General features: G+C 46.2%; 2 protein-coding genes across 4 annotated transcripts in view; one reads left to right on the top strand and one right to left on the bottom strand.

Annotated features, from left to right (window-relative positions):
- The window catches only part of LOC139395247 (DEP domain-containing mTOR-interacting protein-like), a 75,340-nt gene extending 57,236 nt beyond the window's left edge, over window positions 1-18,104 (bottom strand). The window contains 4 exon segments of the mRNA XM_071142896.1: window positions 3,869-3,992; window positions 5,830-6,008; window positions 16,819-16,914; window positions 17,525-18,104. Coding sequence (XP_070998997.1) covers window positions 3,869-3,992; window positions 5,830-6,008; window positions 16,819-16,914; window positions 17,525-17,538 — 413 coding nt within the window. The 5' untranslated portion in view covers window positions 17,539-18,104.
- Window positions 1-24,983, top strand: part of LOC139395246 (sister chromatid cohesion protein DCC1-like) — a 67,659-nt gene that overhangs the window by 38,500 nt on the left and 4,176 nt on the right. For 2 of the 3 annotated variants that reach the window (XM_071142895.1, XM_071142894.1), the window contains exons 3-6: window positions 19,958-20,129; window positions 23,151-23,285; window positions 24,438-24,528; window positions 24,707-24,845. In XM_071142895.1, coding sequence (XP_070998996.1) covers window positions 19,958-20,129; window positions 23,151-23,285; window positions 24,438-24,528; window positions 24,707-24,845 — 537 coding nt within the window. Of the gene's footprint in view, window positions 1-18,355; window positions 19,087-19,957; window positions 20,130-23,150; window positions 23,286-24,437; window positions 24,529-24,706; window positions 24,846-24,983 lie in introns of those variants that run through there. The other variant, XM_071142893.1, reaches the window with a different exon arrangement.

The following is a 24,983-nucleotide window of genomic DNA, read 5'->3' as shown; positions in this document are numbered from 1 at the left end:
TAATGTCCTGGAGTCTGGTCTAGCAGTAATGCAGCCAACTCCAGACCACTTGCTAATGCCCTGGAGTCTGGTCTAGCAGTAATGCAGCCAACTCATCCCCCTGGCTAATGTCCTGGAGTCTGGTCTGGCAGTAATGCAGCCAACTCATCCCCCTGGCTAATGTCCTGGAGTCTGGTCTAGCAGTAATGCAGCCAACTCATCCCCCTTGCTAATGTCCTGGAGTCTGGTATATCAGTAATGCAGCCAACTCATCCCCCTTGCTAATGTCCTGGAGTCTGGTCTAGCAGTAATGCAGCCAACTCATCCCCCTTGCTAATGCCCTGGAGTCTGGTCTAGCAGTAATGCAGCCAACTCATCCCCCTTGCTAATGTCCTGGAGTCTGGTCTAGCAGTATTGCAGCCAACTCCAGACCACTTGCTAATGTCCTGGAGTCTGGTCTAGCAGTAATGCAGCCAACTCATCCCCCTTGCTAATGTCCTGGAGTCTGGTCTAGCAGTAATGCAGCTAACTCCAGACCACTTGCTAATGTCCTGGAGTCTGGTCTAGCAGTAATGCAGCCAACTCCAGACCACTTGCTAATGTCCTGGAGTCTGGTCTAGCAGTAATGCAGCCAACTCATCCCCCTTGCTAATGTCCTGGAGTCTGGTCTAGCAGTAATGCAGCCAACTCATCCCCCTTGCTAATGTCCTGGAGTCTGGTCTAGCAGTAATGCAGCCAACTCATCCCCCTTGCTAATGTCCTGGAGTCTGGTCTAGCAGTAATGCAGCCAACTCATCCCCCTTGCTAATGCCCTGGAGTCTGGTCTAGCAGTAATGCAGCCAACTCCAGACCACTTGCTAATGTCCTGGAGTCTGGTCTAGCAGTAATGCAGCCAACTCATCCCCCTTGCTAATGTCCTGGAGTCTGGTTTAGCAGTAATGCAGCCAACTCCAGACCACTTGCTAATGCCCTGGAGTCTGGTCTAGCAGTAATGCAGCCAACTCCAGACCACTTGCTAATGTCCTGAGTCTGGTCTAGCAGTAATGCAGCCAACTCATCCCCCTTGCTAATGTCCTGGAGTCTGGTCTAGCAGTAATGCAGCCAACTCCAGACCACTTGCTAATGCCCTGGAGTCTGGTCTAGCAGTAATGCAGCCAACTCATCCCCCTGGCTAATGTCCTGGAGTCTGGTCTGGCAGTAATGCAGCCAACTCATCCCCCTGGCTAATGTCCTGGAGTCTGGTCTAGCAGTAATGCAGCCAACTCATCCCCCTTGCTAATGTCCTGGAGTCTGGTATATCAGTAATGCAGCCAACTCATCCCCCTTGCTAATGTCCTGGAGTCTGGTCTAGCAGTAATGCAGCCAACTCATCCCCCTTGCTAATGCCCTGGAGTCTGGTCTAGCAGTAATGCAGCCAACTCATCCCCCTTGCTAATGTCCTGGAGTCTGGTCTAGCAGTAATGCAGCCAACCCCAGACCACTTGCTAATGCCCTGGAGTCTGGTCTAGCAGTAATGCAGCCAACTCCAGACCACTTGCTAATGCCCTGGAGTCTGGTCTAGCAGTAATGCAGCCAACTCATCCCCCTGGCTAATGTCCTGGAGTCTGGTCTAGCAGTAATGCAGCCAACTCATCCCCCTTGCTAATGTCCTGGAGTCTGGTCTAGCAGTAATGCAGCCAACTCATCCCCCTTGCTAATGCCCTGGAGTCTGGTCTAGCAGTAATGCAGCCAACTCATCCCCCTTGCTAATGTCCTGGAGTCTGGTCTAGCAGTAATGCAGCCAACTCCAGACCACTTGCTAATGCCCTGGAGTCTGGTCTAGCAGTAATGCAGCCAACTCCAGACCACTTGCTAATGTCCTGGAGTCTGGTCTAGCAGTAATGCAGCCAACTCATCCCCCTTGCTAATGTCCTGGAGTCTGGTCTAGCAGTAATGCAGCCAACTCCAGACCACTTGCTAATGCCCTGGAGTCTGGTCTAGCAGTAATGCAGCCAACTCATCCCCCTGGCTAATGTCCTGGAGTCTGGTCTGGCAGTAATGCAGCCAACTCATCCCCCTGGCTAATGTCCTGGAGTCTGGTCTAGCAGTAATGCAGCCAACTCATCCCCCTTGCTAATGTCCTGGAGTCTGGTCTATCAGTAATGCAGCCAACTCATCCCCCTTGCTAATGTCCTGGAGTCTGGTCTAGCAGTATTGCAGCCAACTCCAGACCACTTGCTAATGTCCTGGAGTCTGGTCTAGCAGTAATGCAGCCAACTCCAGACCACTTGCTAATGCCCTGGAGTCTGGTCTAGCAGTAATGCAGCCAACTCCAGACCACTTGCTAATGCCCTGGAGTCTGGTCTAGCAGTAATGCAGCCAACTCCAGACCACTTGCTAATGTCCTGGAGTCTGGTCTAGCAGTAATGCAGCCAACTCATCCTCCTTGCTAATGTCCTGGAGTCTGGTCTAGCAGTAATGCAGCCAACTCATCCTCCTTGCTAATGTCCTGGAGTCTGGTCTAGCAGTAACGCAGCCAACTCATCCCCCTTGCTAATGTCCTGGAGTCTGGTCTAGCAGTAATGCAGCCAACTCATCCCCCTTGCTAATGCCCTGGAGTCTGGTCTAGCAGTAATGCAGCCAACTCATCCCCCTTGCTAATGTCCTGGAGTCTGGTCTAGCAGTAATGCAGCCAACTCATCCCCCTTGCTAATGTCCTGGAGTCTGGTCTGGCAGTAATGCAGCCAACTCATCCCCCTTGCTAATGTCCTGGAGTCTGGTCTGGCAGTAATGCAGCCAACTCATCCCCCTTGCTAATGTCCTGGAGTCTGGTCTAGCAGTAATGCAGCCAACTCATCCCCCTTGCTAATGTCCTGGAGTCTGGTCTAGCAGTAATGCAGCCAACTCATCCCCCTTGCTAATGTCCTGGAGTCTGGTCTAGCAGTAATGCAGCCAACTCATCCCCCTTGCTAATGTCCTGGAGTCTGGTCTAGCAGTAATGCAGCCAACTCCAGACCACTTGCTAATGTCCTGGAGTCTGGTCTAGCAGTAATGCAGCCAACTCCAGACCACTTGCTAATGTCCTGGAGTCTGGTCTAGCAGTAATGCAGCCAACTCCAGACCACTTGCTAATGTCCTGGAGTCTGGTCTAGCAGTAATGCAGCCAACTCATCCCCCTGGCTAATGTCCTGGAGTCTGGTCTAGCAGTATTGCAGCCACTTGGCGACTGGGCTTTGATTTAGTGATATTATTCAGTTGACTAAATATTGTATCGAATTGTTTTGATAATGTCGCACTATTATTTTTGTGCCAGTTGGCTGTACCTGCACCAAAACTCCAGTATTTTTCCTTCATAGACATTGTTGTGCTAGGCTACATCCAGACTGGCTGAGAGAAAGACAACCAACTAGAGAGAGACAGAGGAGAGAGAGACAGAGGATTCGTCTCTTTACATTAAAATGGAAGAACATTAGGTACTAAAGTTCTCTATCTTCTTTTTAAACAGGGAGACCATTTTTTCAGCATTTGTATGTCCATGACTGATTAAAACTTGTTTTCTCATGAGAGAGAGAGAGAGCGAGAGAAAGAGAGAGATGACTGTAGCTGGCAGAGTGACCGAACGAGATCTATCTGGTTGAGGAGGGGGTTTCTATGGAAACTATTAGGCTCTAACCACTCTCGCCTGCCTGCTGAACAACACCATGTACTAGACCGGTAACAACAACACAAACAGGATGCCTACACCCTAAAAATAATACTGTTCAGAACATATTTAATTGATTGTATATAACAAGTAAGAACTCGCTGTAATGAGAAAGCTTTTTACTTGGGTTTTCCCCCTGAATAAAATGTATCCCGTCATCAACAGAACAAAAAGCCACTCTGGGTTCATTGAATTGATAAAACCTACTTTTCATATATCCGTTGTCCCCTCATGAAGACCTTGGCTTCGTTGTCCAGCGGAAACGTCCCGTCGTCTTTCCTGAAGCGATAGAACAGTTTCATGTCTTTGAACTCCTTGTGCTCGTCACAAACTGCAACACAAAAAGAGGAACAATGTTTGTTTACATTTAGTGACCTGATAATTGCGTCATATTTCCCCCCCCCCCCCCCCACACACTGACAGCCCACTAAACAGAGCTGAGTTAGCTAACTGCTAATGGCCTCCTCTTTCCCCCCACACTAACAGCCCATTAAACAGAGGCGAGTAGGCTAACTGCTAATGGCCTCCTCTTTCCCCCACACTAACAGCCCACTAAACAGAGGCGAGTTAGCTAACTGCTAATGGCCTCCTCTTTCCCCCCACACTAACAGCCCACTAAACAGAGCTGAGTTAGCTAACTGCTAATGGCCTCCTCTTTTCCCCCCACACACTAACAGCCCACTAAACAGAGCTGAGTTAGCTAACTGCTAATGGCCTACTCTTTCCCCCACACTAACAGCCCACTAAACAGAGCTGAGTTAGCTAACTGCTAATGGCCTCCTCTTTTCCCCCCACACTAACAGCCCACTAAACAGAGCTGAGTTAGCTAACTGCTAATGGCCTCCTCTTTTCCTCCACACTAACAGCCCACTAAACAGAGCTGAGTTAGCTAACTGCTAATGGCCTCCTCTTTTCCCCCCACACTAACAGCCCACTAAACAGAGCTGAGTTAGCTAACTGCTAATGGCCTCCTCTTTTCCCCCCACACTAACAGCCCACTAAACAGAGCTGAGTTAGCTAACTGCTAATGGCCTCCTCTTTTCCCCCCACTAAACAGAGGCGAGTTTACCCGAAAGCTTCGTAGTTAATGCCATTACGTTTCTCTCGACAACCCAGAGCCTGTCAATCCTCTGAAGTGAACGAAATTTGCCAAATGAAGCACTTTGCTGTTCTTTGAGTGGTGAGGTCTGAGTTTAAAATGTTATGTTAGCTACTCCGCTTTCTGGAAACTCATAGGTCATCAGACAGCAGCTACACACTGTGTATCCTTGACATACAGTATATATATATATATATAATATATAGTATATACTGTGTATCCTTGACATACAGTATATATATATATATATATATATATATATCTCTCTTCAACAAGACATTGTTGTGCTAGGCTACATCCAGACTGGCTGAGAGAAAGACAATCAACTAGAGAGAGACAGAGGAGAGAGAGAGAGACAGAGGAGAGAGAGAGAGAGGAGAGGAGAGAGAGAGAGACAGAGGAGAGAGAGAGAGACAGAGGAGAGAGAGAGCGAGAGACAGAGGAGAGAGAGAGCGAGAGACAGAGGAGAGAGAGAGAGACAGAGGAGAGAGAGAGAGACAGAGGAGAGAGAGAGAGAGAGGATTCGTCTCTTTACATTAAAATGGAAGAACATTAGGTACTAAACAGAACAAAACCACGTTTGAAACAGGCAGGGACTATCTGCATACAGAAAAACAAAACAACCTGACACAGAACATTTCCTGTTGAGTTCCCTAATGAATGACAACCAGATAGAAGTCATGTCAGAAGACTGTAGAGAAGCAGGTTTGTTATTGTTATTTTACTGCTGCTCTTTAATTACTTGTTACTTTTATTTCTTATTCTTATCCGTATTTTTTTTTTTTTAACTGCATTGTTGGTTAGGGGCTCGTAAGTAAGCATTTCACTGTAAGACGCATGTGACGATAAAATTGTATTTGAAGACCGTAGAGAAGCAGGATCTGGCTGTTCCCAGAAAACCCCAATCTCAGAGGAGTATTAATTAGGGCACACCATCACCAAATGCTTAGCAATGGAAAACTAAAAATGAGCATTTCTTATTGGACAGGTCCAGGAAATCTCTCCCCGTTTCAGTCCATTTGGTTCCTAATGAACACAGCCCAGACGTGGTCGTGTCAGAAGGCCCTACCGTGATGGATGATGCTTAGATCCAGGAGTTTCTGCATGATCTTGATGGCCGTGTCTCTGTCTGACGCCTCCTTGTGCTCCAGCAGCCAGTCGATCAGCTCCTTGGCCACAAAGCAGTTGGGATACGTCCTCAGGTGATGCCTGCGGTCCTTAACCACCTTCCCTTCATGGAGACGCAGCCTGTGGAACGAACAACACAACGTCAGGCTATTGACAAGCTGTACTCTCTCTCTCTCTCTCATGCTGTAACTACAATACACATGTTCAGGAAAAGATAAGACCTACAGCTAATAATGTAGACTACTCTTACATTATCTGTGGAACAACACAACGTCAGGCTATTGACATACAGTAGTGTAGCTTCTCTCTCTCTCTCCGTCATGTGTTGTAACTGTATCTACACAATTATGTTGCCTAGTGACATACCGCTCTCCCTCTCTCAATTCAAGGGGCTTTATTAGCATGGAAAAGATGTGTTAACGTTGCCAACGCAAGTGAAATAGATAATATACAAAAGTTACATAAAACAACAAACATTACACACTCACAGATGTTCCAAAAGAATAAAGACATTACAAATGTCATTATGTACACACACACACACACACACACACACACACACACACACACACACACACACACACACACACACACACACACACACACACACACACACACACACACACACACACACACACACACACACACACACATCCCCTCTCCTGTACAGTCTCTTATAACACAGCTTTGGCTGCACTGGTCTGTACTCCATGTTCTCTCAGGAAGGACATGCATGTACACGTATTGTGAATTCGTAGCACATGTTCCAGTTTCTTGGTAGTTGTCTTCAAGAGGAAGTGACAACAACCAAACAGTGTGGTGCACATTGGTGACCTCTGAACTGTGGTTATGTTAGATAGTCAGTGACACAACAGCATGCTGACTCACAGTATTGGCTGGGTTTTTTTTCCCTCTCCCTTTTGAAGTCAATAAGTTACACTTGTTTTATATCCTTCATTTTAAAAAATGGTTCATTTGAAGTTATGTAACGAGGATATTCAGATCATTCTGCTTATGAGTGCAGTGTGTAGGGATTATCAATGGGTTATGAAGCCTCTGTGTAACCTAGTAGGTTTTGCTCCTCAGATAAAAGTGTTGTTGGGTAGGACATCCGACAGACAGGTCTGAGGAGGATGTGGATGGATGAATTAGGATTGTGTTATGATTTCCTTATGTAGGCACAGTGCTTGTCATATGTTTGGATACACCTACTCATTTCAGTTAAAAAAAAAGATATTTTCTACATTGTAGAATAATAGTGAAGACATCAAAACTATGACAGAACACATATGGAATCATGTAGTAACCAGAAAAGTGTTAAATCAAAATATATTTGATGTTCTTCAAATTAGCTCCCCTTTGCATTGATGACAGCATTGCACACTGTAGGCATTCTCTCCAGGTAGTCACCTGGAATGCATTTAAATTAACAGGTGTGCCTTGTTAAGGTAATTTCTGGAATGTCTTTCCTTCTGTGTTTGAGCCAATCAGATGTGTTGTGACAAAGTAGTGGTGGTATACAGAAGATAGCCCTATTTGGTAAAATACCAACTCCATATTATGGCAAGAACAGCTCAAATAAGCAAAGAGAAACGACAGACCATCATTACTTTAAGACTTGGAGGTCAGACAATTTCACGAACTTCTAAAGCTTTTTGCAGTGCAGTCGCAAAAACCATCAAGCGCTATGATGAAACTGTTTCTCATGAGGACCAACACAGGAAAGGAAGACCCAGAGTTACCTCTGCTATAATGAAACTGTCTCTCATGAGGACCACCACAGGAAAGGAAGACCCAGAGTTACCTCTACTGCAGAGAATAAGTTCATTAGAGATACCTGCCTCAGAAATTGCAGCCCAAATAAAAGCTACAGAGTTTAAGTAACAGACACATCTCAACATCAACTGTTCAGAGGAGACTGTGTGAATCAGGCCTTCATGGTCAAATTTCTGCAAAGAAACCACTACTAAAGGACACCGATAAGAAGAAGAGACTTGCTTGGGCCAAGAAACAGGAGCAATGGACATTAGACCGGTGGACATTAGACCAATGGACATTAGACCAGTGGACATTAGACCAGTGGAAATCTGTCCTTTGGTCTGACGGGTCCAACATTTTGATTTCTGGTCCCAACCACTCTGTCATTATGAGACGCAGAGTAGGTGAACGGATGATCTCTGCATGTGTATTTCCCACAGAAGCATTGAGTAGGAGGTGTGATGGTGCTTTCCTGGTGACACTGTCTGATTTATTTAGAATTTAAGACACACTTAACCAGCATGGCTACCACAGCATTCTGCAACGATACGCCATCCCATCTGGTTTGGGCTTAGTGGGACTATCATTTGTTTTTTTTCGATAGAACAACGATCCAACACACACCTCCAGGCTGTGTAAGGGCTATTTGACCAAGAAAGATAGTGATGGAGTGCTGCATCAGATGACCTGGCCTCCACAATCAACCCGACCTCTACCCAATTGAGATGGTTTGGGATGAGTTGGACCGCAGCGTGAAGGAAAAGCAGCCAACAAGTGCTCAGCATTTGTGGGAACTCCTTCAAGACTGTTGGAAAAGCATTCCAGGTGAAGCTGGTTGAGAGAATGCCAAGAGTGTGCAAAGATGTCATTAAGGCAAAGGGTGGCTACTTTGAAGAATCTACGATATAAAACACTTTTTTTCATTACTACACAATTTCATGCGTGTTATTTCATCGTTTTGATGTCTTGAAAATAGTCCAAATAAAAAACCCTTGAATGAGTAGGTGTTTTCAAACGTTTGACTGCATACTGTTTGTCTGCCCTAAAGTGGACAGGTCTGAGGAGGATGGACAGAGGGATAAAGTAGACAGGTCTGAGGAGGATGGACAGAGGGATAAAGTAGACAGGTCTGAGGAGGATGGACAGAGGGATAAAGTAGACAGGTCTGAGGAGGATGGACAGAGGGATAAAGTAGACAGGTCTGAGGAGGATGGACAGAGGGATAAAGTAGACAGGTCTGAGGAGGATGGACAGAGGGATAAAGTGGACAGGTCTGAGGAGGATGGACAGAGGGATAAAGTAGACAGGTCTGAGGAGGATGGATGAAGAGATGTAGAAGTTCTTATGTAGGCGGTGCACTTCAAATAAAATGACAGGTGTCCTCATTAAAAATTAACTGAAACAGTCAAAAAATGAACAATTAACCATTTTTTAAAACTGATACCTCAGTATGTATAAGGGGCTGTTATGTAGGTGGTGCACGTCATATAAATCAGTCAGGTCTGAGTGATTTGGAGTGTCTGTCCAGGTCATTAAATGCACAGTAGAATAAATGTCCCAGGCCTCAGCAGACAGACAGGATAGAACAAGAACTCTTTACACACTCTGGGTTCCTTGTGTATTCTGGCTCCTCTTTCAGTACGAAGATGACGAAAGACAGCAGATGTGCAACTAAATCGATCAGGAGAGGAGAGGTTGAGGCAGACGAGACAAAACTCATTGATTGGCCAACGAAAGTGAATCTAGATGTCAAAATGAATGACCTTAACAAGAACATTGTCTCAAAGTGTACCTACAGTACACGCGTTACTCCGCTATGAACAAATGTTATGTTGCCTCTTGGACTGACCCATGAACAACACTACAACTACAACCACTAGACGGCAGATTAGTTGAACAACAACCAGGAATAAAAAGGCATCTTCCTCAAGATGTGTCCTGAATAGCTCGTGTGTTTATCGGGGTGATTCACTATAATGTTAAAATGGAGAAAGTCAACAAAACAGCCATTGTTCATTACAGCTGCTCCACTGGCTCTTTTGGGTCTCTGTAGAATCTACTACTGTCTAGAGTCTCCTGGATTAGAGGTCTCTCTAGAATCTACTACTGTCTAGCGTCTCCTGGATTAGAGGTCTCTGTAGAATCTACTACTGTCTAGCGTCTCCTGGATTAGAGGTCTCTAGAATCTACTACTGTCTAGCTGGATTAGAGGTCTCTGTAGAATCTACTGCTGTCTAGTGTCTCCTGGATTAGAGGTCTCTGTAGAATCTACTGCTGTCTAGCGTCTCCTGGATTAGAGGTCTCTAGAATCTACTACTGTCTAGTGTCTCCTGGATTAGAGGTCTCTGTAGAATCTACTACTGTCTAGCGTCTCCTGGATTAGAGGTCTCTAGAATATACTACTGTCTAGCTGGATTAGAGGTCTCTGTAGAATCTACTGCTGTCTAGTGTCTCCTGGATTAGAGGTCTCTGTAGAATCTACTGCTGTCTAGCGTCTCCTGGATTAGAGATCTCTGTAGAATCTACTACTGTCTAGCGTCTCCTGGATTAGAGACCTATGTAGAATCTACTACTGTCTAGCGTCTCCTGGATTAGAGACCTATGTAAAATCTACTACTGTCTAGCGTCTCCTGGATTAGAGACCTATGTAAAATCTACTACTGTCTAGTGTCTCCTGGATTAGAGACCTATGTAAAATCTACTACTGTCTAGTGTCTCCTGGATTAGAGACCTATGTAAAATCTACTACTGTCTAGTGTCTCCTGGATTAGAGGTCTCTGTAGAATCTACTACTGTCTAGCTGGATTAGAGGTCTCTGTAGAATCTACTACTGTCTAGCTGGATTAGAGGTCTCTGTAGAATCTACTACTGTCTAGCTGGATTAGAGGTCTCTGTAGAATCTACTACTGTCTAGCTGGATTAGAGGTCTCTGTAGAATCTACTACTGTCTAGCTGGATTAGAGGTATCTGTAGAATCTACTACTGTCTAGCTGGATTAGAGGTATCTGTAGAATCTACTACTGTCTAGCTGGATTAGAGGTCTCTGTAGAATCTACTACTGTCTAGCTGGATTAGAGGTCTCTGTAGAATCTACTACTGTCTAGCTGGATTAGAGGTCTCTGTAGAATCTACTACTTTCTAGCTGGATTAGAGGTCTCTGTAGAATCTACTACTGTCTAGTGTCTCCTGGATTAGAGGTCTCTGTAGAATCTACTACTGTCTAGCGTCTCCTGGATTAGAGGTCTCTGTAGAATCTACTACTGTCTAGCTGGATTAGAGGTCTCTGTAGAATATACTACTGTCTGGCTGGATTAGAGGTCTCTGTAGAATCTACTACTGTCTAGCTGGATTAGAGGTCTCTGTATAATCTACTACTGTCTAGTGTCTCCTGGATTAGAGGTCTCTGTAGAATCTACTACTGTCTAGCTGGATTAGAGGTCTCTCTAGAATCTACTACTGTCTAGCTGGATTAGAGGTCTCTGTAGAATCTACTACTGTCTAGTGTCTCCTGGATTAGAGGTCTCTGTAGAATCTACTACTGTCTAGCTGGATTAGAGGTCTCTCTAGAATCTACTACTGTCTAGAGTCTCCTGGATTAGAGGTCTCTATAATCTACTACTGTCTCCTGGATTAGAGGTCTCTATAATCTACTACTGTCTCCTGGATTAGAGGTCTCTGTAGAATCTACTACTGTCTAGAGTCTCCTGGATTAGAGGTCTCTGTAGAATCTACTGCTGTCTAGCGTCTCCTGGATTAGAGGTCTCTAGAATCTACTACTGTCTAGCGTCTCCTGGATTAGATTTGGCAGCTCAGTCCGAGCCTCGAGGCCCTATAGGGCTCTCGTCAAAGTAGTGCACTATGTAGCGAGTAACCTAAACCCACAGGGCAACCTGCCATGAATCCACACGGCTTGGTTTCCTCATTAGAATTATAAAGCCAGGGGTCAAAAATATCATTCTAACCCTACAGAATCCAAGGAAGTTTATGTCCTGTTATAATGTTTAAGTTTGTATTTATTTAACTAGGCAAGTCAGTTAAGAACAAAGTCTTATTTACAATGATGTCCTACCAGGGAACAGTGGGTTAACTAGTTCAGGGGAACAGTGGGTTAACTAGTTCAGGGGAACAGTGGGTTAACTAGTTCAGGGGAACAGTGGGTTAACTAGTTCAGGGGAAGAACAACAGCTTTTTACCTTGTCAACTCAGGGATTCGATCTAGCAACCTGTCGGTTACTGGCCCAACACACTGACCACTAGGCTACCTGCCGATTAGCTACGAGCTAATCTTCAGCACGTCTTGTACTCTTGTTCAACTGGGCCAAAAGGAGGCAGGTGCACTATGTTCAGCTGTGACCAATTATTCCAGCTAGTGGTAGCCAGTGGCCAGCAACATCTGTGTCGGCATGTCTAAGACAGGGCACCGTATTCCCATACACTAGAAAGGCAACAGGGGGCCATTTGGGAGGCAGACATAGCCTATCCCCAGATGACCTCTAGTCAATGATATGATTTAGAGACATAAGTCTTCCTGTTCTTAGTTACATTAAGCATGAGGTTATCACTTTGTTGGGAGAAAAACATGCAAACTAGACCAGACTAGTACTGTGGTAGGTTAAAAGTAGGGCCAGGGAGACCAGACTAGTACTGTGGTAGGTTAAAAGTAGGGCCAGGGAGACCAGACTAGTACTGTGCCATGCTGTGGCAGGTTAAGAGTAGGGCCAACTAGACCAGACTACTACTGTTCCATGCTGTGGTAGGTTAAGAGTAGGGCCAACTAGACCAGACCAGTACTGTGCCATGCTGTGGTAGGTTAAGAGTAGGGCCAACTAGACCAGACCAGTACTGTGCCATGCTGTGGTAGGTTAAGAGTAGGGCCAACTAGACCAGACTAGTACTGTGCCATGCTGTGGTAGGTTAAGAGTAGGGCCAACTAGACCAGACTAGTACTGTGCCATGCTGTGGTAGGTTAAGAGTAGGGCCAACTAGACCAGACTAGTACTGTGCCATGCTGTGGTAGGTTAAGAGTAGGGCCAACTAGACCAGACCAGTACTGTGCCATGCTGTGGTAGGTTAAGAGTAGGGCCAACTAGACCAGACTAGTACTGTGCCATGCTGTGGTAGGTTAAGAGTAGGGCCAACTAGACCAGGCCAGTACTGTGCCATGCTGTGGCAGGTTAAGAGTAGGGCCAACTAGACCAGACTAGTACTGTGCCATGCTGTGGTAGGTTAAAAGTAGGGCCAGGGAGACCAGACCAGTACTGTGCCATGCTGTGGTAGGTTAAGAGTAGGGCCAGGGAGACCAGACCAGTACTGTGCCATGCTGTGGTAGGTTAAGAGTAGGGCCAGGGAGACCAGACTACTACTGTGCCATGCTGTGGTAGGTTAAAAGTAGGGCCAGGGAGACCAGACCAGTACTGTGCCATGCTGTGGTAGGTTAAGAGTAGGGCCAACTAGACCAGACTAGTACTATGCCATGCTGTGGTAGGTTAAGAGTAGGGCCAGGGAGACCAGACTAGTACTGTGCCATGCTGTGGTAGGTTAAGAGTAGGGCCAGGGAGACCAGACTAGTACTGTGGTAGGTTAAGAGTAGGGCCAGGGAGACCAGACTAGTACTGTGCCATGCTGTGGTAGGTTAAGAGTAGGGCCAGGGAGACCAGACCAGTACTGTGCCATGCTGTGGTAGGTTAAGAGTAGGGCCAGGGAGACCAGACTAGTACTGTGGTAGGTTAAGAGTAGGGCCAACTAGACCAGACTAGTACTGTGCCATGCTGTGGTAGGTTAAAAGTAGGGCCAACTAGACCAGACCAGTACTGTGCCATGCTGTGGTAGGTTAAAAGTAGGGCCAGGGAGACCAGACCAGTACTGTGCCATGCTGTGGTAGGTTAAGAGTAGGGCCAGGGAGGCCAGACCAGTACTGTGCCATGCTGTGGTAGGTTAAGAGTAGGGCCAGGGAGACCAGACTACTACTGTGCCATGCTGTGGTAGGTTAAAAGTAGGGCCAGGGAGACCAGACCAGTACTGTGCCATGCTGTGGTAGGTTAAGAGTAGGGCCAACTAGACCAGACCAGTACTGTGCCATGCTGTGGTAGGTTAAGAGTAGGGCCAACTAGACCAGACTAGTACTGTGCCATGCTGTGGTAGGTTAAGAGTAGGGCCAGGGAGACCAGACCAGTACTGTGCCATGCTGTGGTAGGTTAAGAGTAGGGCCAGGGAGACCAGACCAGTACTGTGCCATGCTGTGGTAGGTTAAGAGTAGGGCCAGGGAGACCAGACTACTACTGTGCCATGCTGTGGTAGGTTAAGAGTAGGGCCAGGGAGACCAGACTAGTACTGTGGTAGGTTAAGAGTAGGGCCAGGGAGACCAGACTAGTACTGTGCCATGCTGTGGTAGGTTAAGAGTAGGGCCAGGGAGACCAGACCAGTACTGTGCCATGCTGTGGTAGGTTAAGAGTAGGGCCAGGGAGACCAGACTAGTACTGTGGTAGGTTAAGAGTAGGGCCAACTAGACCAGACTAGTACTGTGCCATGCTGTGGTAGGTTAAAAGTAGGGCCAACTAGACCAGACCAGTACTGTGCCATGCTGTGGTAGGTTAAAAGTAGGGCCAGGGAGACCAGACCAGTACTGTGCCATGCTGTGGTAGGTTAAGAGTAGGGCCAGGGAGACCAGACCAGTACTGTGCCATGCTGTGGTAGGTTAAGAGTAGGGCCAGGGAGACCAGACTACTACTGTGCCATGCTGTGGTAGGTTAAAAGTAGGGCCAGGGAGACCAGACCAGTACTGTGCCATGCTGTGGTAGGTTAAGAGTAGGGCCAACTAGACCAGACCAGTACTGTGCCATGCTGTGGTAGGTTAAGAGTAGGGCCAACTAGACCAGACTAGTACTGTGCCATGCTGTGGTAGGTTAAGAGTAGGGCCAGGGAGACCAGACTAGTACTGTGGTAGGTTAAGAGTAGGGCCAGGGAGACCAGACTAGTACTGTGCCATGCTGTGGTAGGTTAAGAGTAGGGCCAGGGAGACCAGACCAGTACTGTGCCATGCTGTGGTAGGTTAAGAGTAGGGCCAGGGAGACCAGACTAGTACTGTGGTAGGTTAAGAGTAGGGCCAACTAGACCAGACTAGTACTGTGCCATGCTGTGGTAGGTTAAAAGTAGGGCCAACTAGACCAGACCAGTACTGTGCCATGCTGTGGTAGGTTAAAAGTAGGGCCAGGGAGACCAGACCAGTACTGTGCCATGCTGTGGTAGGTTAAGAGTAGGGCCAGGGAGACCAGACCAGTACTGTGCCATGCTGTGGTAGGTTAAGAGTAGGGCCAGGGAGACCAGACCAGTACTGTGCCATGCTGTGGTAGGTTAAGAGTAGGGCCAGGGAGACCAGACTAGTACTGTGGTAGGTTAAGAGTAGGGCCAGGGAGACCAGACTAGTACTGTGGTAGGTTAAGAGTAGGGCCAGGGAGACCAGACTAGTACTGTGCCATGCTGTGGTAGGTTAAGAGTAGGGCCAGGGAGACCAGACTAGTACTGTGCCATGCTGTGGTAGGTTAAGAGTAGGGCCAGGGAGACCAGACCAGTACTGTGCCATGCTGTGGTAGGTTAAGAGTAGGGCCAACTAGACCAGACTAGTACTGTGCCATGCTGTAGTAGGTTAAGAGTAGGGCCAACTAGACCAGACCAGTACTGTGCCATGCTGTGGTAGGTTAAGAGTAGGGCCAACTAGATCAGACCAGTACTGTGCCATGCTGTGGTAGGTTAAGAGTAGGGCCAGGGAGACCAGACTAGTACTATGCCATGCTGTGGTAGGTTAAGAGTAGGGCCAGGGAGACCAGACCAGTACTGTGCCATGCTGTGGTAGGTTAAGAGTAGGGCCAGGGAGACCAGACCAGTACTGTGCCATGCTGTGGTAGGTTAAAAGTAGGGCCAGGGAGAATACTCGTTAGTATCGTGGCAGGTTAAGAGTAGGGCCAGGGAGAATACTCGTTAGTATCGTGGCAGGTTAAGAGTAGGGCCAGGAGAATACTCGTTAGTATCGTGGCAGGTTAAGAGTAGGGCCAGGGAGAATACTCGTTAGTATCGTGGCAGGTTAAGAGTAGGGCGAGGGAGAATACTCGTTAGTATCGTGGCAGGTTAAGAGTAGGGCCAGGGAGAATACTCGTTAGTATCGTGGCAGGTTAAGAGTAGGGCCAGGGAGACCAGACCAGTACTGTGGCAGGTTAAGAGTAGGGCCAGGGAGAATACTCGTTAGTATCGTGGCAGGTTAAGAGTAGGGCCAGGGAGAATACTCGTTAGTATCGTGGCAGGTTAAGAGTAGGGCCAGGGAGAATACTCGTTAGTATCGTGGCAGGTTAAGAGTAGGGCCAGGGAGAATACTCGTTAGTATCGTGGCATTGTGTTCCAGATAAAGCAGATTTAACTTCTTTAGGAAAACATTACGTTGTCATTCAGAGACACGTATTTATTTTCAAAGTTACAGCACACAATATTTTACACACAGCAGGTTTTTTAAAGGACAAAAAGAGTTTGGTCTGCTTCCCGTTTTCATTTTTGGCATAGAAAGATAAAATGCAATACTGATATTATCACAGCCCTAGTTAAAAGTGACCATTTTAGAGAGGGTCAAAGATTAACCACTGATAGGGAACACTGACATTGAGTTTATTGACTGACCTATATGATGATGAAGATAAAGATGTGTAAACACACAGCAACCCCCCCCCCCCCACACACACACACACATCCTGACAGGCGATAAAAACGTTTCAATGCCAATTATAAAGAGTAATTTCACTGATGTTGACACTCACTGCTATCTCACTATTTCAATCATGCTTTTTTATGGCACCCCTAATATGGGCCAAGGGTGTGTGTTCTGTTCCACAAATAGCAGGTGTTACTTCTCTTCCACTAAAACAAGCAGCAGTGTTCTTCGGACTGACACCACAATGAATGAATGGCTTTCAGTTACACAATGCAAAAAAAAACAACCTTTGAGACTTGAAATAATCACATTGTGTGCGTGCACTACGCCAGTACAATTCAATACACATTGGCATTGCAGAAAATGTATTGTATTTGTGCGTTGGTTTGAATGGGTACAATTCACGCCTTTGTTTGAAAAGCCGCAACACAGTTTGAACAGGATCATCCAGAGCTCTCAGCTCGAGCCAGCCACTCCTACCTCAACTGCTCTCCGGTGACGAGAACCTCCGCCATGCGCTCGAGCTCCGCAGCCTTCTTCTGCATTGTGTTCCCGATACCATCCATCTCTTTACAACTGTTAAAACACCGGAAATATTACTGGCACTGTAAATACTGTACACAAGCCAAAGGCATCATAGCCTGTGAAAACGAGCTACAGTACACCATGCATAGCTGCCTATCCTTATGTCATTGACAAGCCGTCAGAATAGCTCCACTGTACAGTACACCATACATAGCTGCCTATCCTTATGTCATTGACAGGCCGTCTGAATAGCTCCACTGTACAGTACACCATACATAGCTGCCTATCCTTGTCATTGACAAGCCGTCTGAATAGCTCCCCTGTACAGTACACCATACATAGCTGCCTATCCGTATGTCATTGACAAGCCGTCTGAATAGCTCCCCTGTATTCTGTCCTAATGACTGTAGCTATACTGTATCAGTGTCATAACTGACGTAACCAGTCATTCGTATATCCCCAAAAAAATTGCAGAATATCAACAGCACAATATATTGAAATAAACAGGATAGTTTAGATAACGTTAGCTCACAGTGCAATCATATCCTCCATGATCACAGGTAAAACACCCCTGCTGTGGTCCATCTCTGACACACATGTGCTGTAGTATTTGATCATTACGTGCACATTTAAATGCATAACATTTTTTCAAATAATTTACCTTGCAAACACCATGGATAAAAAATTGCTGATTTATTGTTCCTCGAGATAACGTTGTCCTAGATTTGCAAACCAGCAGCATAATGTGAGAAACGCATTTAAAAAAAACACGTTTCACACAGTGAAAAATGGACAGACGCTATCTATAGCTATGCAAGAGGGGATACTAGCTTGATGTTGAACTTCTTTTGTATTCTAAAAATGTAACTGGTCCGCTAACCATCTAAACGTATGCATATTATTTTCTCGTCCGTAAAGCTTCATTCAACGAACAGCGATTCCTTGTGAAATGTGCATAGATTTCTTCAGTAGTAATGAGCTCCACTCGGACCTCTGCCTCTGTTTACTACGCGATCCTACCATGAAAAGCACGTTGACACCGTGCAGGGTTGACGACTTTTTTCAGTGATTACAGCTATTGGCTCCTTGATTTGTCGCTAGAAGACGCTAGATTACGTTTTACCGTTTCCGCGACGGCGTCACATCACGAATTTGGCTTGATGCGGCACAACTGCGGTCCCCACGTCGCGTTTTCGCCCTCTTCCGCCGCACGCTGTGCCTCTCTTGATTATTGCCGCGTTCAAGTGCTAGTTGGAACTAAGAAACTCTGAAATGTCCGACTTGCTAATAGGTTGAAGTTATACACGCGTGCAACCAGGAAATGTCAGTTTCCTCGTTTCAACTAGTACGTGAACGCGGCATGTGAGTGCGTCGTTGATGTGACTAATGTTGCACAAGTAGCCTGCACCTTCAACCACTGTTGTTTGCGGCAGAATTGAGTGGAAAAAGTCGCTAAATGCTATTAAAATCATAGACACCCTCTGTGTCAAAACCCCAAAAGGCAGCCTGAAAAAAGAAAATCTGAATTTGTCGCTGGAATCCTTTACCAATAAAAGTCGCTGGAGGGGTCTGAAAACTCGCTTAATATAGCGACAAAGTTGCTAAATTGGCAACGCTCACAAGACAAGTGGGCATTGTGGAAGTAAACCAAGGAGGCGCGATATATGCAAATGTTACAGAATCGGATAAGTGGACTAGTCTCAAACCAACAAACTGCACTCACTCGGTGTGCTTAGCGAGCTAAATCAAGCGCATCGCCTTTGGCGCTATGGTTGGGCTCCATCTGATCATTTCCAGTGGTAGATTTCAGCACCGTGCACCCACGTCGGGTGAACTCGGCGTGCTGCGCGGACATAAATCGACTGTACTGTAGAAGGGACAACGTGACGTAATCGAGACTTTCATTGGCCTATGCCGCCGTCAATCGAATATGCCATCGTACTTCCGGTATATATTGCGGGAAAGTTAATCTAGCGAGAATCACATTTAGTTGGAGTACACTACAAAATAGGCTATTTCTCATTAAATTTAGCTCATATATTAGAACCAGATGTCGAGAACATTAGAAGAGGTGCAGGCGACCATACAAATCGCCAAACTAAAAGAGAATGATTTGCAGAACACAATTCACTGTTTGACTTTTGGAGAAAGCGTCTCGTCCGGAGACTACTGCCTGATGGAACTGGATGACACGCTCTGTAAACACATAGAAGCAGGAAAGAGGTAAAGTATCTGCATAGTTACAATGTAGCTAATTCAACATAAATACACAGTTAAGAGATTAAACACAGTTACGTTAATACACGTAGCTGGTTATGTTAATAGAAATGTGGCGGTGGGTTGTCTCTCCTAAACATTCGCAGGTGACTGGTTGGTTTACGCGAGATTTTGTTCTGGGTTCACAGATTACGTGTGTGTAGTGTGCGTTGGCAACCCACCTGGACTGTTACCGGACGTCTGCAGGCATTTGTTCCAACACATCTGATTCTATGATTGATCTTCCCCATCAGGACCTTGATAATCTGAATCAGGTGTGTTGGACTGAAACACACCTGATTCAAGTTTAAGGAGTCTACCGTTACTCCGTTAGTCCAAGGACCTTACATGTTCTGTTTAAAGGGCAAATTGTCTCCGGAAGCCAAAAACGGCCAAATGTTCAAACTAAACGTGAATCGATTCACACTTGCAGTACAGTTATATAAACATAAATCCCTCTACTTTTCATATCACATAAAAAATAATATTCCACAAAAACTGTACCGCAGGAGATGCGGGTTAACGTATAGACTGAGCGTCATGTCTCTTATTTAAACTCCTCCCCCTTCAGAATACCCCTTCATCCAATGACTCTTATGTGATGTAATGGAACTGAGTGTGATGGTCAAGGGCCACCCACCTACTACCTCTATAGGAGAAGGGTTGTCCAGCCCTGGCGAAAACAACTCATCCAGCTGTTGCCACTTTCTCTACACATCAACGTTAAAACAGTCTGTTTAACATTGACGAGTAGAGAGACTGTTTTAACGTTGAGTCTCTCTACACGTCAACGATCTCCACAATCTCTCTCTCCTTTATCCTTGTTCTCTACATGCAGCCTGGTTATCAGAGGAGACCAGGATGAGAGAGCTGTCCTGTGCAGTGAAGACACGACTTATGACCTGAAGATAGCCGACACCTCAAACCTCCTGCTGTTAGTGCCTGGCTGCCTGACTCCAGATCAGCTGACTACTGACAACCAGGCCAGCTCTCAGCTGGTCCATGCACAGGTAGGAGGAGTCTTATCAACTATCTGAACACAATGAATGTTTCTGGTGTGACAGCCATTTTGAAAATCACTGATCTGTTATTATATGTCTGTACAGTAGATATTACTTTAACATGCTGACACACGCACACTAAATAGCTATAGACATTCTAACACAGTGAGTTCATTGTGATGTATTACATGTTTTTCTAATGCACTGTGTTCACCTACATTAGTGGTTCCCAAACTTTTTATAGTCCCCGTACCCCTTCAAACGTTCAACCTCCAGCTGTACCCCCTCTAAGCACCAGGGTCAGCGCACTCTCAAATGTTGTTTTCTGCCATCATTGTAAAGCCTGCCGCACACACACACACTATACAATACATTTATTCAACAAGAATGAGTGAGTTTTTGTCACAACCCGGCTCGTTGGAAGTGACAAAGAGCTCTTATAGGACCAGGGCACAAATAATAATAATAATAATTTAATTTTGCTCTTTATTTAACCATCTTACATATAAAACCTTATTTGTTTATCGTAAATGGAGAATAACTCACCACAGGTTAATGAGAAGTGCCTGCTTGACAGGATGCACATAACTATGCGATGTTGGGTTGTATTGGAGAGAGTCTCAGTCTTAAATCATTTTCCACACACAGTCTGTGCCTGTATTTAGTTGTCATGCTAGTGAGAGCCGAGAATCCACTCCCTACATAGGTACGTGGTTGCAAAGGGCATCAGTGTCTTAACAGCGCGATTTCCCAATGCAGGATACTCTGAGCGAAGCCCCATCCAGAAATATGTCTGTGGCTTCTGATTTTAAATATAATTTATTCACAGAACCGCTTGTTGCAATCTCTGAGGCTCTCTTGTTCAGATATCGGTAAGTGGACTGGCAGCAGGGCACTAAAGGGATAACGAATCCAGTTTATTTCGGGAAAGTACCTGTGTAATTGCACACCCAGCTCGCACATTTGACATTGTCCGTAAACTTAAGTTAATTTGCACACAAAATTCATACAATGATGGAAAGACCTGTGTGTTGTCCTTGTTCCAACTTTTTAATCAGCATCAATTTTGTTCTGCACATTGAATATAGTTACAAAGAGTCCCTGTAGTCCTACATTCAGATCATTCAGGTGAAAAAAAACATCACCCAGATAGGCCAGTCATGTGAGAAACTCATCATCATGCAGGTGGTCAGACAAGTGAACATTTTGGTCAGTAAAGAACTTTAAGTTCTTCTCTCAATTCAAAGAAACGTGTCAATACTTTGCCCCTTGATAACCAGCGCAGTCTGTATGTTGTAAAAATTTTACATGGTCGCTGCCCATATCATTTGCATAATGCAGAAAATACACGAGAGTTCAGGGGCCTTGCTTTAACCAAGTTAACCATTTTCACTGTATTGTCCAAAACGTCTTTCAAGCTGTCAGGCATTCCTTTGGCAGCAAGAGCCTCTCTGTGGATGCTGCAGCGAACCCAAGAGCCTCTCTGTGGATGCTGCAGCGAACCCAAGAGCCTCTCTGTGGATGCTGCAGCGAACCCGAGAGCCTCTCTGTGGATGCTGCAGCGAACCCGAGAGCCTCTCTGTGGATGCTGCAGCGAACCCGAGAGCCTCTCGGTGGATGCTGCAGCGAACCCGAGAGCCTCTCGGTGGATGCTGCAGCGAACCCGAGAGCCTCTCGGTGGATGCTGCAGCGAACCCGAGAGCCTCTCGGTGGATGCTGCAGCGAACCCGAGAGCCTCTCGGTGGATGCTGCAGCGAACCCGAGAGCCTCTCGGTGGATGCTGCAGCGAACCCGAGAGCCTCTCGGTGGATGCTGCAGCGAACCCGAGAGCCTCTCGGTGGATGCTGCAGCGAACCCGAGAGCCTCTCGGTGGATGCTGCAGCGAACCCGAGAGCCTCTCGGTGGATGCTGCAGCGAACCCGAGAGCCTCTCGGTGGATGCTGCAGCGAACCCGAGAGCCTCTCGGTGGATGCTGCAGCGAACCCGAGAGCCTCTCGGTGGATGCTGCAGCGAACCCGAGAGCCTCTCGGTGGATGCTGCAGCGAACCCGAGAGCCTCTCGGTGGATGCTGCAGCGAACCCGAGAGCCTCTCGGTGGATGCTGCTTGACGTTACCACTCCACTATGTCTCCCTGTCATGGTTTTTGCGCCAACAGTACAGATACCAACACATCTTGACCACCAAAGTCCATTTGATGTCACTAAGCTGTCCAGCACTTTAAAAATATCCTCTTCTGTTGTCCTGGTTTCCAGAAGAGGATGTCTTCCTTAATTGACCCCCCCCCCCCATAAACGTAACGGACATACACCAGGAGCTGTGCCAGGCCCACCACGTCTGTTGACTCATCCAGCTGTAACGCACTGGCTCGTATGCGAAGCAGTAATTGTTTCAAAACATCTGCATGTCACTGATTTTCTCATGAAACAGTGTTTGATGAAGGCATTGTCTGTTTAGTTTTTGTTGGCCTTTTCCCACAGCATTGTCCTGCCATATCCACGGCAGCAGGAAGAATGAAGTCCTCCACAATAGTATGGGGTTTGCCTGTCCTAGCCACTCAGTAGCTCACCATATAAGACTCTTCTAGCCCCTTCTTATTACTGATATCAGTTGATTTTATACATGTCTAACTACTCAAAAGTCGTCTTTATTCTCGCTCAAAAAACTCCCGCGGCTTATTTTTCAAATTGTCATGTTTCGTTTCTAAATGTCTGCACAAGAGAGAAGGTTTCCTGTGAGAGAGTAACGGTTAATGTGATTGGATGTTAGTTATTTGACTAGGCTTCCTGTATTTGACATTGTGTTGTTATTTCGCTGAACACTAGATGGTTGAATTTTATTTTTGGCAGTGAAACGAGGCCAACTCAGGCGAGGGAAAAAAACCTCACCGTTGGAAAATATAAATGGACTGTTTGAAAATGTGAAGGGTTTTTATTTGGCGTACCCCCCCCCCCCCCCCCCCCCCCCCCCCCCAGTGTGAAATAATGTGCTGAAATGTATTCAGGACCTAAGAAATTACCCTTTTCCCAACAGATTTGGGGCTTTTCTAACAGTTACTGGGAGTTGAGAAAGCGCCATCCCAAACTAAAGAAGCTGAAGAGACTTCTGATGGAGGATCCGTACGAGGGCCCAGGTATCAGTGGGCAGGAGGATGTCACGGAGGGGAAGGTACTTATTAACTCTACTAGATTATATCCAGAGAGACTTACAGTCCATTCATCTTAAGGTAGGACTGTCACGTTCATAGTCGGTACAACTTTTCCTCAACAAAGCAACTATCAGCGAAGTTGGTGCCGCTAAGAAAAGACACGTACAGGAAAGGCCAGTACACGCTAGAACATCATCTCTACTGTACACGGAGTAAATGTCTGCCGCTACGCTACCGTTCTCTGTTTTTAAAAGCTTTCCTTTTGGTAGTCCCGTGTGGCTCAGTTGGTAGAACATGGACCTTCCAACGCCGGAGTTGTGGGTTCGATTCCCACGAGAGACCAGTACCAAAAAAAAAGTATGGCAATTTATGCACTCAGCACTGTAGGTCGCTCTGGATAAGAGTCTGCTAAATGACTCAAATGTACACTATGGGAGACCCGCTTGATAAAACGTTTCCTTTTGGCAGTACACTATGGGAGACCCGCTTGATAAAACGTTTCCTTTTGGCAGTACACTATGGGTGACCTGCTTGATAAAACGTTTCCTTTTGGCAGTACACTATGGGAGACCTGCTTGATAAAACGTTTCCTTTTGGCAGTACACTATGGGAGACCCGCTTGATAAAACGTTTCCTTTTGGCAGTACACTATGGGAGACCTGCTTGATAAAACGTTTCCTTTTGGCAGTACACTATGGGAGACCTGCTTGATAAAACGTTTCCTTTTGGCAGTACACTATGGGAGACCTGCTTGATAAAACGTTTCCTTTTGGCAGTACACTATGGGAGACCTGCTTGATAAAACGTTTCCTTTTGGCAGTACACTATGGGAGACCTGCTTGATAAAACGTTTCCTTTTGGCAGTACACTATGGGAGACCTGCTTGATAAAACGTTTCCTTTTGGCAGTACACTATGGGAGACCTGCTTGATAAAACGTTTCCTTTTGGCAGTACACTATGGGAGACCTGCTTGATAAAACGTTTCCTTTTGGCAGTACACTATGGGAGACCTGCTTGATAAAACGTTTCCTTTTGGCAGTACACTATGGGAGACCTGCTTGATAAAACGTTTCCTTTTGGCAGTACACTATGGGAGACCTGCTTGATAAAACGTTTCCTTTTGGCAGTACACTATGGGAGACCTGCTTGATAAAACGTTTCCTTTTGGCAGTACACTATGGGAGACCTGCTTGAAAGAATCCAAGCAAGCGAGGAGGAACTGGAGGCCCAACTACAGACTATTCATGCCTGTGAGGTCAACGGTAAGAATAATTCTCAAATCTTCCAAATGTTAATTTTCTCACAGTTTTTCCATTTAGATATGTGATCTACTGTATGTGGTTTGTGTCTATATACATGCTGGCCTTGGTGTGTCCACATGTATGAGGATGTTTGTTTGTCCTGTGCTCTTTTCACATGTTCCCCTCTTGTGTATTCCAGGCTACTGGAGGCTGTTGGATTTTGACTATGAGATGAAGCTACTGGGTCACATCACTCAGCTGGTGGACTCTGAGTCCTGGTCCTTCAGTAAAGTCCCTCTTCGTGTCAGTCTGGAGGAGTTAGGACGTCTGGAGCCACAGTAGGTGCAGTTAGGCAACGTTACGGCTGTCCCCTAGGGCGGCGCACAATTGGCCCAGTGTCGTCCTGGGTTTGGCCGGTGTAGGCCGTCCATTTTAAATAATGTTGCATGTAATTGTCATGACAACATTAAAAAGTG

This window comes from Oncorhynchus clarkii, unplaced genomic scaffold (genome assembly GCF_045791955.1).
Source record: "Oncorhynchus clarkii lewisi isolate Uvic-CL-2024 unplaced genomic scaffold, UVic_Ocla_1.0 unplaced_contig_14050_pilon_pilon, whole genome shotgun sequence".
NCBI classification, from domain to species: domain Eukaryota; kingdom Metazoa; phylum Chordata; class Actinopteri; order Salmoniformes; family Salmonidae; genus Oncorhynchus; species Oncorhynchus clarkii.
This window is presented reverse-complemented; position numbering and strand designations above follow the sequence as displayed.